Source organism: Ruditapes philippinarum, unplaced genomic scaffold (assembly GCF_026571515.1).
Source record: "Ruditapes philippinarum isolate M1 unplaced genomic scaffold, ASM2657151v2 ctg753_1_1_1_1, whole genome shotgun sequence".
Taxonomy (NCBI): Eukaryota; Metazoa; Mollusca; class Bivalvia; order Venerida; family Veneridae; genus Ruditapes; species Ruditapes philippinarum.
The window spans coordinates 423,345-437,882 of NW_026854157.1; the positions used below are offsets into that span (position 1 = coordinate 423,345).

Sequence of the window (14,538 nt, forward strand, 5' to 3'; positions counted from 1 at the left end):
AAAATGGTAAGAGACAAAGTATATATGTGTAAAAGATAATTATCCATCTATAATCGAATTTCTTCTTTAACCTATTTCTGCATGAGCCTTTTGTGAAAAATGACTGATGTCATTGAAAAACATCCTGTTTCAAGTTCAAATTGTTATGAACCTAATAAAAAAGGTTTCAATGATGTTAAAGCCTGACACAAATGTTGACTGGACCATAGCCTTTGTTACGGCATACTCAATCTTAAATTTCCTGTTACCATGGCAACGAGGGGACATCTCAGGATTGCCAACAAAACACATTTTTGCGCTGATGTTTTCCATCAAAAGTGCAGCAAATTTTCATTGGATTGAGCTAGAGTCAAATGATTTTTCAGCGTTGGTTACACATTACCTTAAAGTTGACAAACCCAACTTTTTCTTTGGGGTGAGGGGGTCTGCTGCCCCAGCCCCCTTTAAACCCCCATGAAGAAGGGGCACATCCCCACTCTGGCATCCCCTCTTGATGTATCTATTTGATAGGGGATGGCGCCGAAAAAATGATCAATACTTACACCATTTCTCAAACGAAAAAAAGTGTTTGGAATCTAAAAAATGACATTTTTCACTTTTTGAGGCCTCAAAGGGGGGGGGGGGGCTGAAAAGGCGTGAAAAAACGTCTATATAAATAATGGGCTAAATGCCATTAAGTGGATGTCCTGATGCATCTATGGTCATGTGTCAAGCTTTAGAACAATTTCAGCATAAGTACATCACACTGGCGCAAAATCCCAAATATTAGCGGTAAGGCGCCATGCGCTTACTTTTAAGAAATCTTAAGTATCAGTTAGAACAATTAAGAAGCCTTGCCAAAAGAAAAAAATAATTTTCATATCAAATTTACAAGGGAAAGGGCCCATTATAGAGTGATATTGTCTATAATGATTGTTCAAGTTTTACCCTTATATCAAACAAAAAAACATTCAACATTAAATTGATTTGGACAGTATAAGAAGAGTCCGAAATGCAATGTTAAATATAATTTGTAAAATGTCTTACCTATTATATTGTCAAAAATTACTTTCATTTAAAAAAATTTGAACACTCCAAGGTTACACCAAAAACCATTGACGGCTCCGTGATCGTGATACCTGCGACTGTTTGAGATACCTTTACATTTAAAGTACATTTTTGCTTATTACCCTTTAGATCAAACACATAATTATCACCCAAGTAGTCCCTTAAGCTAATGATTTAAAAGAGTCATCATGCTTCTGCAGATGTTAATGCACGTAAAGGGGTATATTAACCCTCTATTAAATGATAAAACGGTTAGCATAACAATTTAAAGTAACTGAAGATTCATATCAGAGCGCAATGTGTCTGTGATTGTCGTCCCAAAATGAATTACTTTTATGTTTTCATTTATTTATCTGATTGTCATAATATTTCAATATCATGCAAAATGTCGGTACAACATCTCACATGTCGTAACGCAAACTGTTTTTTATTTTTATCATGTTATTGTTATCTATGCATACAAAAAATGATAGTATATTATAAGCAATCACAATCCGTGGTACTTTTAAACTGAAAAGAAGAAACTAATGACTTCTTCGCCGGGTCATTCGTTTATTGGTGTTTAAGATCCTGTATGTTGTAATAGAGGTTGCATACAACACTTAACTGAAATTGTATATATGTATATAATCATGCTTATAAAACAATTATCAAACATCGAAGAATATGTAAAATATGTACTGCAAATATTTGTACATATTATATGTAATCATTAAAATATATGCATTTCTTATTGAAAAATTTGACAAAGACTTTATAAAAAATATTTTTATTATCTCCCTTTATTCAAATGAAATGTTAAATTCGGTAAAATATTTTTAAATGATGCTTTTTTGAACTTACAAAAATTGAAAAATCTTAATTTGAGCATCATAATTATGTATGATATAAACCATGAAAATTGAGTTCAGGATCTTTAAACATATTTTGTATTTATTATAAAAAATACAGAATAACTAAGGCATCATCAAAGAGAAGCATCATGCATGCACACATATGTGAAAATCCATTTTGATTTTGTCAAGTGAAACGATGTCAATGAATTTATATAAGTAACGTTTTGTTTCAAAACGAAAACACAAAAAGATAGTTCTAACTGATCATTCTATACCCGCACTTATCTAGTTGTTCGTATCTTCTTTTTACTTACTTCTTACAAAACATTATTACAAGCACAACAATTCAATGAATGATCGTATCAGAACAAGTTTTGGTTGGTGCACAATTGGTAACTATTTGCTTCATTACTTAAATACTACATTCTTATTAAATGATACCATTTTGTATGCAATAAGTTCGGATGTCATCATACGTTTGATGTTTAATCATATCCCTTGCAGTCTCTCTTCCATGCCTATCTCTCCAACGTAAAAATTGGTCGACATCACTATCTGATGGGGGACTAAATTGAGCAGGAATGGAATTCACGTCCGTGGTTTGCATAGTTATTTGATTATAAGACGAAGTCTGTTGGCTTCTCTGGTCCCTCATAAGGTCTTTTGAAGCATATACGTGTGCGTTATAACTTTTATGCAGAATTTTTCCTTCATTGTTTTCCTTTGTTACTAGTTTACTTGCAACATCTTTCTTTTGTTCACTAGAGGGTATGGCCATTTTACTCCGTTCATTTGTAATACCTTGAGCTATTCCTTTGCATAGAACCGGTACATTCTCGTGCAGTAAAACAGCTGGCCAAACAAGAAACGCAACTCTATCCCCACGTATTGTGTACGCCTTATAAAAAATTGTATTGAATTTTTCACCTTTTGTAACGATTCGTCCAAATGCAAGAGGTGGATCCTGAACCTGTTTGAAAGACATAACACAAACTTGACATAAACTATTAAGATGTGATCAAAAACAATTAACGGTCATGTACTTAATTTACGAGTTAATTTGTGTCATATCATAAATTTCTACGCGTTGGTAACGATGATGATCATATGCAAAGTATTAAGATAAACTAGTTTATTAAGACAGCAAAAGAACTTAAACATTCAATTGAACTTATAAAACTTAAATAGTTTAACTGCCGGTGGCTCTTATTTTGTATTTTGAAAAAAAATATTTTATTAATTCATAAAACATATTCAAATCAGAGCAAACGCATTACAGAAACGCTACATTAGCAGGTTCAGGGAAAAATGCTGAGAGATAAGCTTAAAAACACATCATGTCTCAAAAATGAATTATTTTTTCATCCTTTAGAAAAGGCAAACATGTATTTTATAACGTTTAGATAATGGTTTTAAAACATTGTAGATGCTTTCCCGTGATAAAGATAACGCTGGATGTGAAATTCTCTGTCATAAGGTAGCAAAATATGTACAAAGTATTGTGATTTCCACTCAAAATACTAAATAACTATACTTTTACTAGTTGCCAAAAATGCAATAGACGCAAAAAAATGGTTCAGGTGTTTTGAAAATTACTAACCTTTTTCTTTGAAAAATATAATAGGACATAAAAAATTAAAAGCTTTGAAAAAGGAAAATGAAAGCACTTCTTGGGCATAATGAGCCTTTAACCAGATAACTCTTATATAATTATATAGTCTAAAAAACTATCTTGGCACTCACCACCATGAGCCAGCATACTTCGAAACAGCTTTTAACAAATTCTGGAGCTGCATGGTGTATCGTCTGATATTTCTTCAATGGAATGGTAAAAAGACACTTTTTAAATGAAACTATATTCAGAAAGACTTAGTATCAGGAGCTTTTCCTTAAAATCAAAGGGAAATTTTTCCATAACTCTTGAATGTAGGGCTTCTTGATTAAAGGTCAACACAATGGAGTGACAATTAAGATATTTCATTTTACAAGATAGTTAATACAATATATAAAACATTTCAGCATACTGTAATAACTTATTGATTAAAATCAATTTGAAAAAATATTTTCTACATGACAACATTTGCAACGTCGCGTACTTGTGTGATAGCTGTAGTACTTTTGAGAAACATAACACTTTATCGCCCGAACCCACCCCCCCCCCCCCCTACCTCCCCTAATAAAGAAACATAAATTATAACATATAATGCTATGGAGTTTTTACATGGCACAGTGATTGAGCTAAAATTACTGAACATTTTGTTGTTATACCTGATATAACTGTTTGCCAGAAAATACTGCTACATTTCGCTGAAAGTCTTTTATCAGTTTCTTTACTGACGAAGGCAAGCTATTTTCATTCTAAAATTAAGATAATTCATAAATGACATCGCATTTAAGTATAATGATATTATCCAGAAATAAACATTCAGATAAAATCAAACGACAATGGAGTGAAACATAGATTAGACAATAAAGGTCATATGACGCCGGAACAGGAAAGGTGAGTTCGGCAAACCTCGTTAAAGTGGAATTACCGATTTTTCGTGCACTAATATCTGTACAAACAGGAGAACTTCTGCAGATGTTAATACACAAAAAAATTGTGCATTATATCTTCATTAATTGATATGGATTTTTGGGAATAGACAATTCCAACGAGACTAGAAGAAGTACAGAAAGAATTTGTCAGGTACCCTTAGTTTATGATGTTCAATAAGTGTCCAATATATTATATGAATAGATGTTTTGAACTCGGTAATTTAAAATGACGCTTTAATTTTGAAGACAATGTGCATCTGCATTTACATTTAAAAATCATCTGTTGCAAACTCTAGTATTTCACGGGTTACCTTTAACAAGTGTTGCACAAATATATCACAAAACAGTAGACAGGTTGTATATATCAAGCCGAAAGGAAATTGAAAATTGCAGTATTTACCGTAGAACCCTGTGTGACTGCCATTTGTATATCCTTTCTCTGTCGATTTGCCTCTTTTTCACAGAAACGATAAGCATCCTTTAAAAGTTTAATAAAATGTAATGAGTCAACTACAGGAGGATGGTTAATTTAATTAATGATTTCCTTAAGGACATTCTACGTTCGCGTTCGGAGCAACAATATTAAAATATAACAAATCAGGACATATCCTGCAGTTAATGGAATTCGAACTCTTTTTTCTGGTTAAATATTATTAATATATTGCTTTTGGTTAAACATTATTTTGAGGTTATAATTATGGAACATATTTTTTAAATTGTATATGTGATTTTTAACTTTTCTTTTGGATATATATATATGTATCCTTGAGTATTATTACATTTTTATTATGAAATAATTGATAAATGACTGCAATTAATATATAAATTGTTTATGTGATTCTCATTGTTAAACAAATCTTTTCCACTTCTTTTCTTTAATATTTAGATAACATACATAATAGTCGCAGGGAAAACTAACCAATAAAATGTTCAGTATTTTTTTCAATTGTGTTTTCTTCACTTCCTTTGTATAACTTATCTATACTGTCAAATGCATCTGTCCATTGATTATCGTATAGTTCTTGAAATCTTTCGGCAAGTTTTGTTGGTCGGTCTTGGTCGCTTAAATCTGTAACCTGCGGATTATTATCTGTCAAATTGTCCGAAAATGTTTTACTCAGCCTATGAATGAAGTGATATAAACAAATTTAAATTCGACTTGTTTGGATAACAATAAAAGGACAAAAGATATCTTATAAGTGCTTTGACATTGTGTAAGCTCTTATAGCATATGAGTACATGTAACTAAGCTTTGTTTTGAGTGCATACTTTTAAAAATAGTTACTATTGTTTTTTGTTAAGGATTATTTTTTTTTCCAGATTTTAATAGTAGAGCTAAATAAACTTTACCTTCAAGTAGATGCAATTTATCATGTGCATGTGTTGAGATGGCCTTAAAATACGTTTTAACAACATTTTACTCATTAAAAGTAAAAAATACCTATTATGCGTATCTTTAAGCTCGTCTTTTGTTTTCCTCAGTTCTTTTTCAGTTTCCCTTAGTTGTTTTCAGTATTATCAAGTTGGTACTTTGTTTCTTTCACCACGTGACTCTGCTCTGTCTTTTTGGAAGAATTGTACATCGCCAATTTCTTCTGTTGCATCTGAATGGTTTGCTGTAGTTTGCGTTCTTCATCCTGATATTTTCTATCAGTTTCCTTCCTTTGTTCATCCAATTTCTTGACCTGTTCCCGAAGATCATCATTTTCTTGTGAAAGACTTTTAATCGTGCTCTTCCTTATATCAGTCGATTCCTTGAAATCATTATGAGTGATTAATGAAGCTTTTGTTCGGATGCATGTTAATTAAAATAAGGATTAGGAAAATGTTGTGAAAACCCTTTTTCAAAGAACATACGCAAATAATGTAAAGACAGTCAAACGAATTTAACAAAAATGCATTTATGGATGAACAGAAATCGTCTTAAAAGGCGCAAAAGCCGCTTTTCCGTAAGAAACATTTTAGTTGGATACTGCATAGTACGATAAATTTAAAAATTAATTGCATTAGTAATGGTTTACTTGGATTGCTTGAAAGTTTACATTTTCCTACTTGAAATACTCTATAATTTTATAAGTGTTGAATGTCCTCAGGAAAGAAATCAGCAATCTTCTTGACGTATGCTAATTTTCATAAACATTTTGAAAATGTATTTGAAAGTAAACTATTTTAAATTGAACACAGAAAGTAATATACACATCGCAAACTGCACTTACAAGCCACGTCAATTACCAAAAAAGACAAAATACGCAAAAAATGTCCGTTAAGCAGTACAGAAATGTTGATTAGGACTGCAATATCGGACATGTAAAATTTATTCATTCAATCTTTAAGTTGAATCTTTTTGCCTTTCTTAAAGATAAGAACAGTTTTCTCATGTTCTTTTCTTTGATATATTTTAAAATTGGCTCATCTGTAGGCATGCAGTTTTAATAAGACATTTGTGTATTTGTATAAGACGGCAAAGAAGGAAAAATAAAATTTGCAGAGGATTTTATTTCACATTCAATTTGCATGATTAAAGACAATCAAGATTGAAGGGACAAACTAAAACTATTTTCAGTTCAATTGAATTTTCACTATTCTTAAATTACAGACAATAATAACACTCACCGAAAACTGTATTTCTTGTTTGGCTTTTTCGACCAATTCTGGAACTTTGTCGTCAGTAATTGTAACAATTCTTGCATGCTTGATTGACAATGTTCAACTTTCTCAAAGTCCTCATCAGATGTAGAATGTTTGATAGTTGATTTAGAACAAACTTGATTCACATCTGTTGAAGGTCTAAGAGTATTTTAAATAATAAAGAAATGAATGAAGAACATGTTCACGAAATATGAAATGACAAATACTGCATTAGAAACCTTCTCATTGAATTTCGTATTTTCCTACATGTGAAAAAGTGATACAGAACAATATGTTTATTATGTTATTTACTTGATGACGGCCCGTGCTGAAGTTGATTTCAACGTACAATGAAAATAAAAGAACTTTATTCTTGTTTATAGATATGGCGCTAACATATATTCTTACACGAACCTTCAAAATACACCTAGCCTTAATAAATTAGAGATATTACATTTAAATAGTACGAGGTTTTATTCTTAAGAAGTCTCAAATGTACAACTTGCAATGACTAACTGAATGATTGTGAAAGTTTTAAACTAATATCTTTTTATTAAATTATAGATATCATTGAGATAAGTTGTCGGAGTGATTAGTAACTACTGGTGGGATATCAAGGAAACCTAACCCGGCAGCCCAACCGCCGAGATATGTCTACAAATGTGTTAAATTCAGCTGAAAAAACAAACAAACATAAGTCATTAAGAAGTCAAATAGGCATTATTTGTCTATCAAATTGATAAAAAAAAAAGAAATAATTGATATAATTGAACCACAATGATACATATGCCTCATCATGATACATATGCCTCAGCATAGCTCAATCGGTTAGAGCGCGAGACTTGTAATCTCGACATTGTGGGTTCGATTCCCGGTCTGGCCAACTAAAATTACTAAATTACTAATCAGTCTTTCGGATGAGACTTTAAATCGAGGTCCCGTGTATGGGTGCTTAAACACTTGGCACGCTAAAGAACCAGGAGAAGCTTCTGGAATTGGGGCATCTTTCTGTATCTGTAATTGCACTATCCTCCAAAATCTAAAATGACTAGTACTCTTCTGGGGGACTCGCCCATATGGGCAACCGGTGGCGAGTATAAATAAACGCAAATACGCACACATTACCGAAGCTCTGCTGTTACATGTAAGAATCGTTCGTTAACACCTGTAGTGAAAAACATGTACAATACAGACAGAGGTGGGAAGAGAGGTCGGTGGGCAAAATGAAAATTAAAGTTATAAAATGATTTTATTTGCTTTTCTCTACATAAACGGTCGGCGGTCCCGTACAAAAGCTTTGCTTTATGTTGGGATAAATGTTATTGGTGGCACTAGTTATGAATAGAACTTTCCGTTTTGGATTGTGGAGACTGCACTGTAGTGTTGTGTTTGCATAATCTTAAGAAATATTTTGTAAACTGCTTATCAAAAGTGCGGAACACAATGCATTTCCATATGTTTTGCGTTATGTTGCGGCAACTACCAGACTGAGTATAATTATGCTCTTCATTATGCGTACTCAAGATTTATCTTAAGATGTTGGCAAATATAAGTCTCTGTACGGCGAAAACTAATACAGTTGTGTTGGTGACTTTAGTCTAGCATGTGATCAAAAAATATAATACAAACAGTTATAGAACCTATTAAAAACAATAACACTAGTTTAGTGTTTTATAAAATATACTTCTTAATAAGAGATTATTACATTAATAAGTTTTGGTCATATTAAAAGTTCTGAAAATGTCTTCTTCCTTAGTAGCTTGTTAATCCTACTTACATGTAGACAAAATTAGTGTCAAGAAAGTGAAATCTAAGCGAGTATGACAGGCAAAAAATAGTTTTTTTAGGTTCAAAAATTTGTACTAAAGTAGTCTTCAGTCGGGAATATCTTCTATAAGAGTCATTCTGTCTTTGATGTGTATACGTCGTGGATTAGTTTGGCTGGAGTACGATGGACTTGCTAATTATCATTCCTACATGATTGAATATGCTTATGTAATTACTCACCGGATTGTGATGTTTAGAATGTTCCATTGAGGCTTTTGTTGGCATATATTGTTCAATACTGATGTTCCATGTGATGTAGGTTTGGTCTAGTGTTACCTTGAATGTGTGCAAAATTTAGATTTATATCATGTCGCTCTTTTTCCCCATTATTTTATTTTTTTATTTTGAAAAATGACAGAATGATTAATATCATCATAGATTTCGGTATGTGATAACTTGTTCTGAGATGTGATTTTGCAAACTCGAAAAATGTGATCTATTGTTAGGTTTGAACAGACATTCTTTTTAAAGTGCTATAAAAGTCGGCGATACTTTGTAGGTATTTTTCTACAAAATATTGTTATGCTAAATCATGTTCCTTAAGATTTATATAAAATGTATTATATTCCGAATTTCTTTCAGCGATGATTGCGTATAATCAGGTATAGAATTATTCATAAGGTCCCTCTAAAGTAAGTTTCTACCTTTATTTATAAATATTTATTATAAAATATTACTCGTTAAGACAAAATTCCAAATTGCAGTAAAATAAATAGACAATTAAATTCAAACCAGTTTACATGGTATTACCAGTTCTTGTTAATTTCGATATTTTAATTCTAACAAACTGTTTAAACATTGTCTTGGTCGACAAAATGTTTGTTAACTTTGATTTACATAATACAATTAATGTTCGTCTATAATTACAGTCAACTATCCTTATCTCGACATAGCTTTTCGCGATATTTCGTTATCTCGATGAAATTTTTGAAGTACCGATTTTCTTCCTTCTTTACCTTTTAAAAAATTATTGGATAATTTGTTTATCTCGATAATTTTATTTCGATATTTTTAGTCTTAAGCTCAAACAATTATTTTCACACTTTTATCCTTTGTTTATCTCGACTTATAATTTTGCGTCTGTTCTCTGCACGGTTGTGAAAAATCAAAAAGCAGACAATAATCGCTCAATTATGCGTGTCATAATGATAATTATGTATGAAACAAGTCGAGCTGAAGATGACACAGCGCATGGTGGAATGATTTTTAGAGGGTTCCTGTAGCAATAAAACACACCGTGTTATCCTAAGGGAATACAGAAAAACTCACAAAAACCACAGGCCTTTTAGGGGGTATTTATAGCAATAAAACCCACAGTGATAGCCTCAGGGAATGCAGTAAAGCTCACACAAACCGCGATAAAAAACTTTTTATAGTGTTTCTATCGAAATAAAATTCATTGTGATAGCCTGGGGTATGAGAGAAACGCTAACACAATGCACGGTGATGTGTCTTTTGGAAGGTTCTTATAAAATAACAGCGTTGATAGACTCAGGCTATACAGTAAATCTAACACAAACAACATTTATTGCAATATGACCCATGGTGATAGCCTCAGGGATTACAGTAAATTTTTACATAACCAACGGTAAAGGGTCGTTTAGCTGATTTCTGGGAATAGAGTAAATCTGACACAATCCACTTTGTAAGATATTTTAGATGGTTTTTATTGCAATAAAACCCACGATGAGACCTATGGAATACAGTTAAATTCACACAACCCAGGGTAACAGGCCTTTTAGTGGGTTCTCGTCGCAATGAAACCCACGGTGATAATATTTCAGAATAGAGGAAAGTTTACACTATCCCCAGGGAATACAGTACGGCTCCAACAAACCGATTTGTTATTTAAGAGGATATTTATAGCATTACAACCCACGGTGATAGCCTCAAGGAACATACGATGATAGGCCTTTTAAATGGTTCTCATCGCAATAAAATTGATAAAAATTAAAATTGATATATTTAGGGAATACAGTAAAACTCACATAACCCAGGCCTTTTAGAAGATTCTTATCGCAATAAAACCCTAGGTGATAGCTTTAGGGAATACAGTGGCGCTCGCACATTCCATGGTCATAAGCCTTTTAAAGGGTTCATTTCGTATTTCCTCTTTGTAAAGGAATATTGAATGAGAAAAACGGAAGTCTCTTTAATTCTTATTTAATACCAAATCAAATATATTAGTTCATTCCAACACGAGGGGTTAGAGTTGATGACTTCTAATCCAGTTACCTCTCTGGCGTGGGTTTGATCACCGGGAAATGCTTTGGTAGTTTAGCCCGGAGGAAGGTAATTTAGTACTGGTGTAACTCTTCAGGAACGATGGCTAGGAAACTACCCGCCTATATGACTGAAATACTGTTGGGAAAAGGCGTAAAATGAAACAAACAAACAAATCATCCCAACACACATTTACCTATTGTTAAGCCAACCTCTTCTTTCAATTTCTCTCTGTGAGTGTTTTGTCCACATTTGTTTTCGTCAAAGATAAGTGAAATAAAAAAAATCCATGGTGTAAATTTTTGTTAAAATTATAAATACTATCGATACATGCATTGAATGGAAGTTTTTGGATATTACTTAAAGATCCTGTATGTTGTAATTAAGGTTGTTACAATTGTTTTTCATGCGTTTATTTAATGTCGCCGCTGGAAAGCCCATATGGGCGACCGTACACTAAAGTCGGGCCATCCTAGAGCTTCCCGTCGGTTTTTTTCGTCTTTTTCAGCTTTTATTGGTGGTGGAAGACCGCAGGTGCCCCTCCGGGCATTATTTAAGGCACGAGCGGGCACCTAGGTAGAGCCACCGACCTTCCGTAAGCCAGCTGGATGGCTTCCTCACATAAAATATTTCGACCCGAGTGAGGATCGAACCTACAGCGGTGAGGGACATGTGATCTCAAGTCAGCGACCTTAACCACTCGGCCACGGAGGACCCTAAGTCTAACCACACTTAAGTGAATTCTTATATATGCATATAATTATGCTTCTAAAACAATTTTCAAACATCGAAGACTATGTAAATTATGTACTGCAAATATTTGTGCACATAGTATGTAATCATTAAAATATATACATACTGTCATTCATTTCTTATTGCAAAATTTGACCTAAACTTTATAGAAAATAAATTTCTGATTACCTCCCTTTAATAACATGAAATGTAAATTTGGTAAATTCTTTACAAATAATGCTTTTTGGAACTTACAATATTGATAAATTTTCAATTGAGCATTATATTTATGATATTAAACCATAACAACTGAGTTAGAGAATCTTTAATAAATTTAAGGAAGACGTTTTTTTCTGAACGAACAAAAGGTGTCGTTCTATACATAAAACGTCTCACTGACAGGTCTTTTTTTAAATTCTTTTAACGTGCTGGGTACCATTTGGCTTTGTTGTTTTTTACTATTGAAACTTATGTCTTTCATTTGCCCACACCCAGCACTTACTGTACACTTCCGCACCGAGCAAATTTCTTGCCCGAGAAAATTCTGAACGATCAGCATAACGGAAAAAGAGTCTCATATCACTGGCTGATGGCTCATCCTCATACTCTGTCTTTTTCGGAAGACTCTGATGTTCATGGTCCCTGCTATAGTCTCTATAACCCCTAATTTGGCGTTGACTATCACGCACGTCCAATGAACCATAGTGAGCTGTATTTGGTCTGTCTAACAGCTTCTTCTGCGAATGTGATAAATATTTATTTTCATTGTAGTTGTAAGACACATTTTGACCAAAAGTATTACCAGAATCTATGTATTCGGATGGTTTCTTTGGTATCTTGTGTCCTCTGTCGTCTGACCAAACCTCTCTAGGCCTACCAGAAGCCTGTGCAACACCCTTCGCCAATAATGGACCATCTTTATGCAGAAGCAAACTTGGCAAAACAACGCACTTGATATAAGGACCGCTTTGAACATATGGCTTGTAAATGTCGGTATTCAATGCTTCGCCATTTTTCGCCAGTGTCCCAAATACGACAGGAGGGTCATGTAGCTGTAATGCGTATGTATTGATACATATATCATTCAAAATGTAGCGTCTTGAACACCACTTGCATACTTATGAATGTGTCATTTTAAGGTTTATATTATTCTAGAAATATGCTACATTTTATACATACACTTAAAACTGTTATCTAGCTATATTTCAATTGGCTTTAAACATTTGAATATGTTTTACAGTTAATGCTTAAGGAATATTAAGAAACACACTATCAGACTAAGTGAAAATTTATTATGATTTGTCAGTATTAGAGGAAGTCGGGTTCCTGTGATTTATGCTAAGATGTGTATTACATTTTTATAGAATTGTATTAATGATTAAAATAAATTATATAACTCACAGCCATAGGCCAGCATAATTCCAAACATCCTTGAACAAACTTTTTTGTCTGGTGAACGTATTTCAAATTTCTTCTTTCATATTTCCTCAAGATTGAAAGATACATCTGAAAAAGGTTCGTTAACATCTCTGGTAATTATACAATAGCTATTAAGAGATACATAGATAAGACAAATCTTTCAAGTAAACATATACTAGATCTTTTTTGTAACAAATCTCCTAAATTTTCCAAATTTCCGTTTTATTATAATGTTAATTGTTAGGTATTTTCACTTGTTATTGGGCTGAAGACTGCCATATTAGCCTGAGGTCAAAGGCGAAAGGCAAATATGACAGTATAAAACCCAATAACAAGGCCATTGTGAAAACACTTAATTATTGACAATTTTATTAATTAACTACTGTACACATAATCTAATAAGTTAAGCACTTGGTGAGCAAAAAATAACTTATGTGAAATTCCGATGTTGTGAGGTATTGCAAATGATGTTCTTGTTTTAAAAATATTTCGGAAACGGGTATCTCATCAATTCAAAATGGCAATTTTTTCAATGAAAAAAGAGTAGATTCATAATGGCCGAGCATGAGAGCCAATCAAAATTCTCCAAACTCATAATAGCAGAATTAAAATAAGACTGCTTAAAATAACATAGTTACATGATAAAAGAACTTCGTTTTATAATAAAAGAAGATTCCGGTGTCGAAAAACTGGTTGTTCACACATAATTGCAAATAATATATTTAAGCGACATTTCAATATTTTTTTAAATTTTTTGAAGGTACACGAACTGTGATATGTTAGTTTAACGTAAGATTGTCTGTTATCTTCTGAAGACAAGCACTCTTGACTTTATAATATTAAAACAGAACTTGACTTTCAAAGCTAGAAATTACCTCATAAACATGACTATTTGACATTGAAGAAGTTTTTTTTCGACAATCTTTCAGCTGTTTTATAACATTGTCCGGACAGGTGGCACGTGTAGGTTCCTTTAACATAAAAATATATTTTAATTAAGTATTTGCAAAAGTCTCGTTTAGATTATTCCTAAAAGGTTGTTTTAAAAAATACGACTGTATCATTTGCAGATATATCAGACCTACAAAGTCTCAATAATATACATAAAGAGCAACTACATTTGTCATTTGTCACTTTGTGATTAACTTGAGATGCATTAATTTTACCAGCTTGACGTTTATTGTAACAATATTGTTTTTTTCTTTTAATTATAACAAGTTTCAGAAATGTCAAAGAATATTGAAAAATGCAAATTTTAAAATGTCCCCTCACAGAAAAATGCAATAAT

At 32.5% G+C, this 14,538-nt stretch overlaps 1 protein-coding gene and 1 long non-coding RNA gene across 2 annotated transcripts; both read right to left on the reverse strand.

The window, feature by feature from the left end:
• Nucleotides 1-4,143: 4,143 nt before the first annotated feature.
• LOC132739175 (uncharacterized) lies at nucleotides 4,144-6,170 on the reverse strand. Its single transcript, XR_009626963.1, has 4 exons — nucleotides 5,863-6,170; nucleotides 5,341-5,543; nucleotides 4,822-4,899; nucleotides 4,144-4,241 (listed from the first exon to the last, which is right to left on the reverse strand). It is a non-coding gene; the product is annotated as an uncharacterized LOC132739175 (long non-coding RNA).
• Nucleotides 6,171-12,156: 5,986 nt separating this feature from the next.
• Nucleotides 12,157-14,216, reverse strand: LOC132739176 (uncharacterized). Its single transcript, XM_060726830.1, has 3 exons — nucleotides 14,126-14,216; nucleotides 13,233-13,337; nucleotides 12,157-12,883 (listed from the first exon to the last, which is right to left on the reverse strand). The coding sequence occupies exons 1-3, from the start codon at nucleotides 14,147-14,149 to the stop codon at nucleotides 12,290-12,292; spliced, it is 723 nt and encodes a 240-aa protein (XP_060582813.1). The 5' UTR covers nucleotides 14,150-14,216; the 3' UTR covers nucleotides 12,157-12,289.
• Nucleotides 14,217-14,538: the final 322 nt, after the last annotated feature.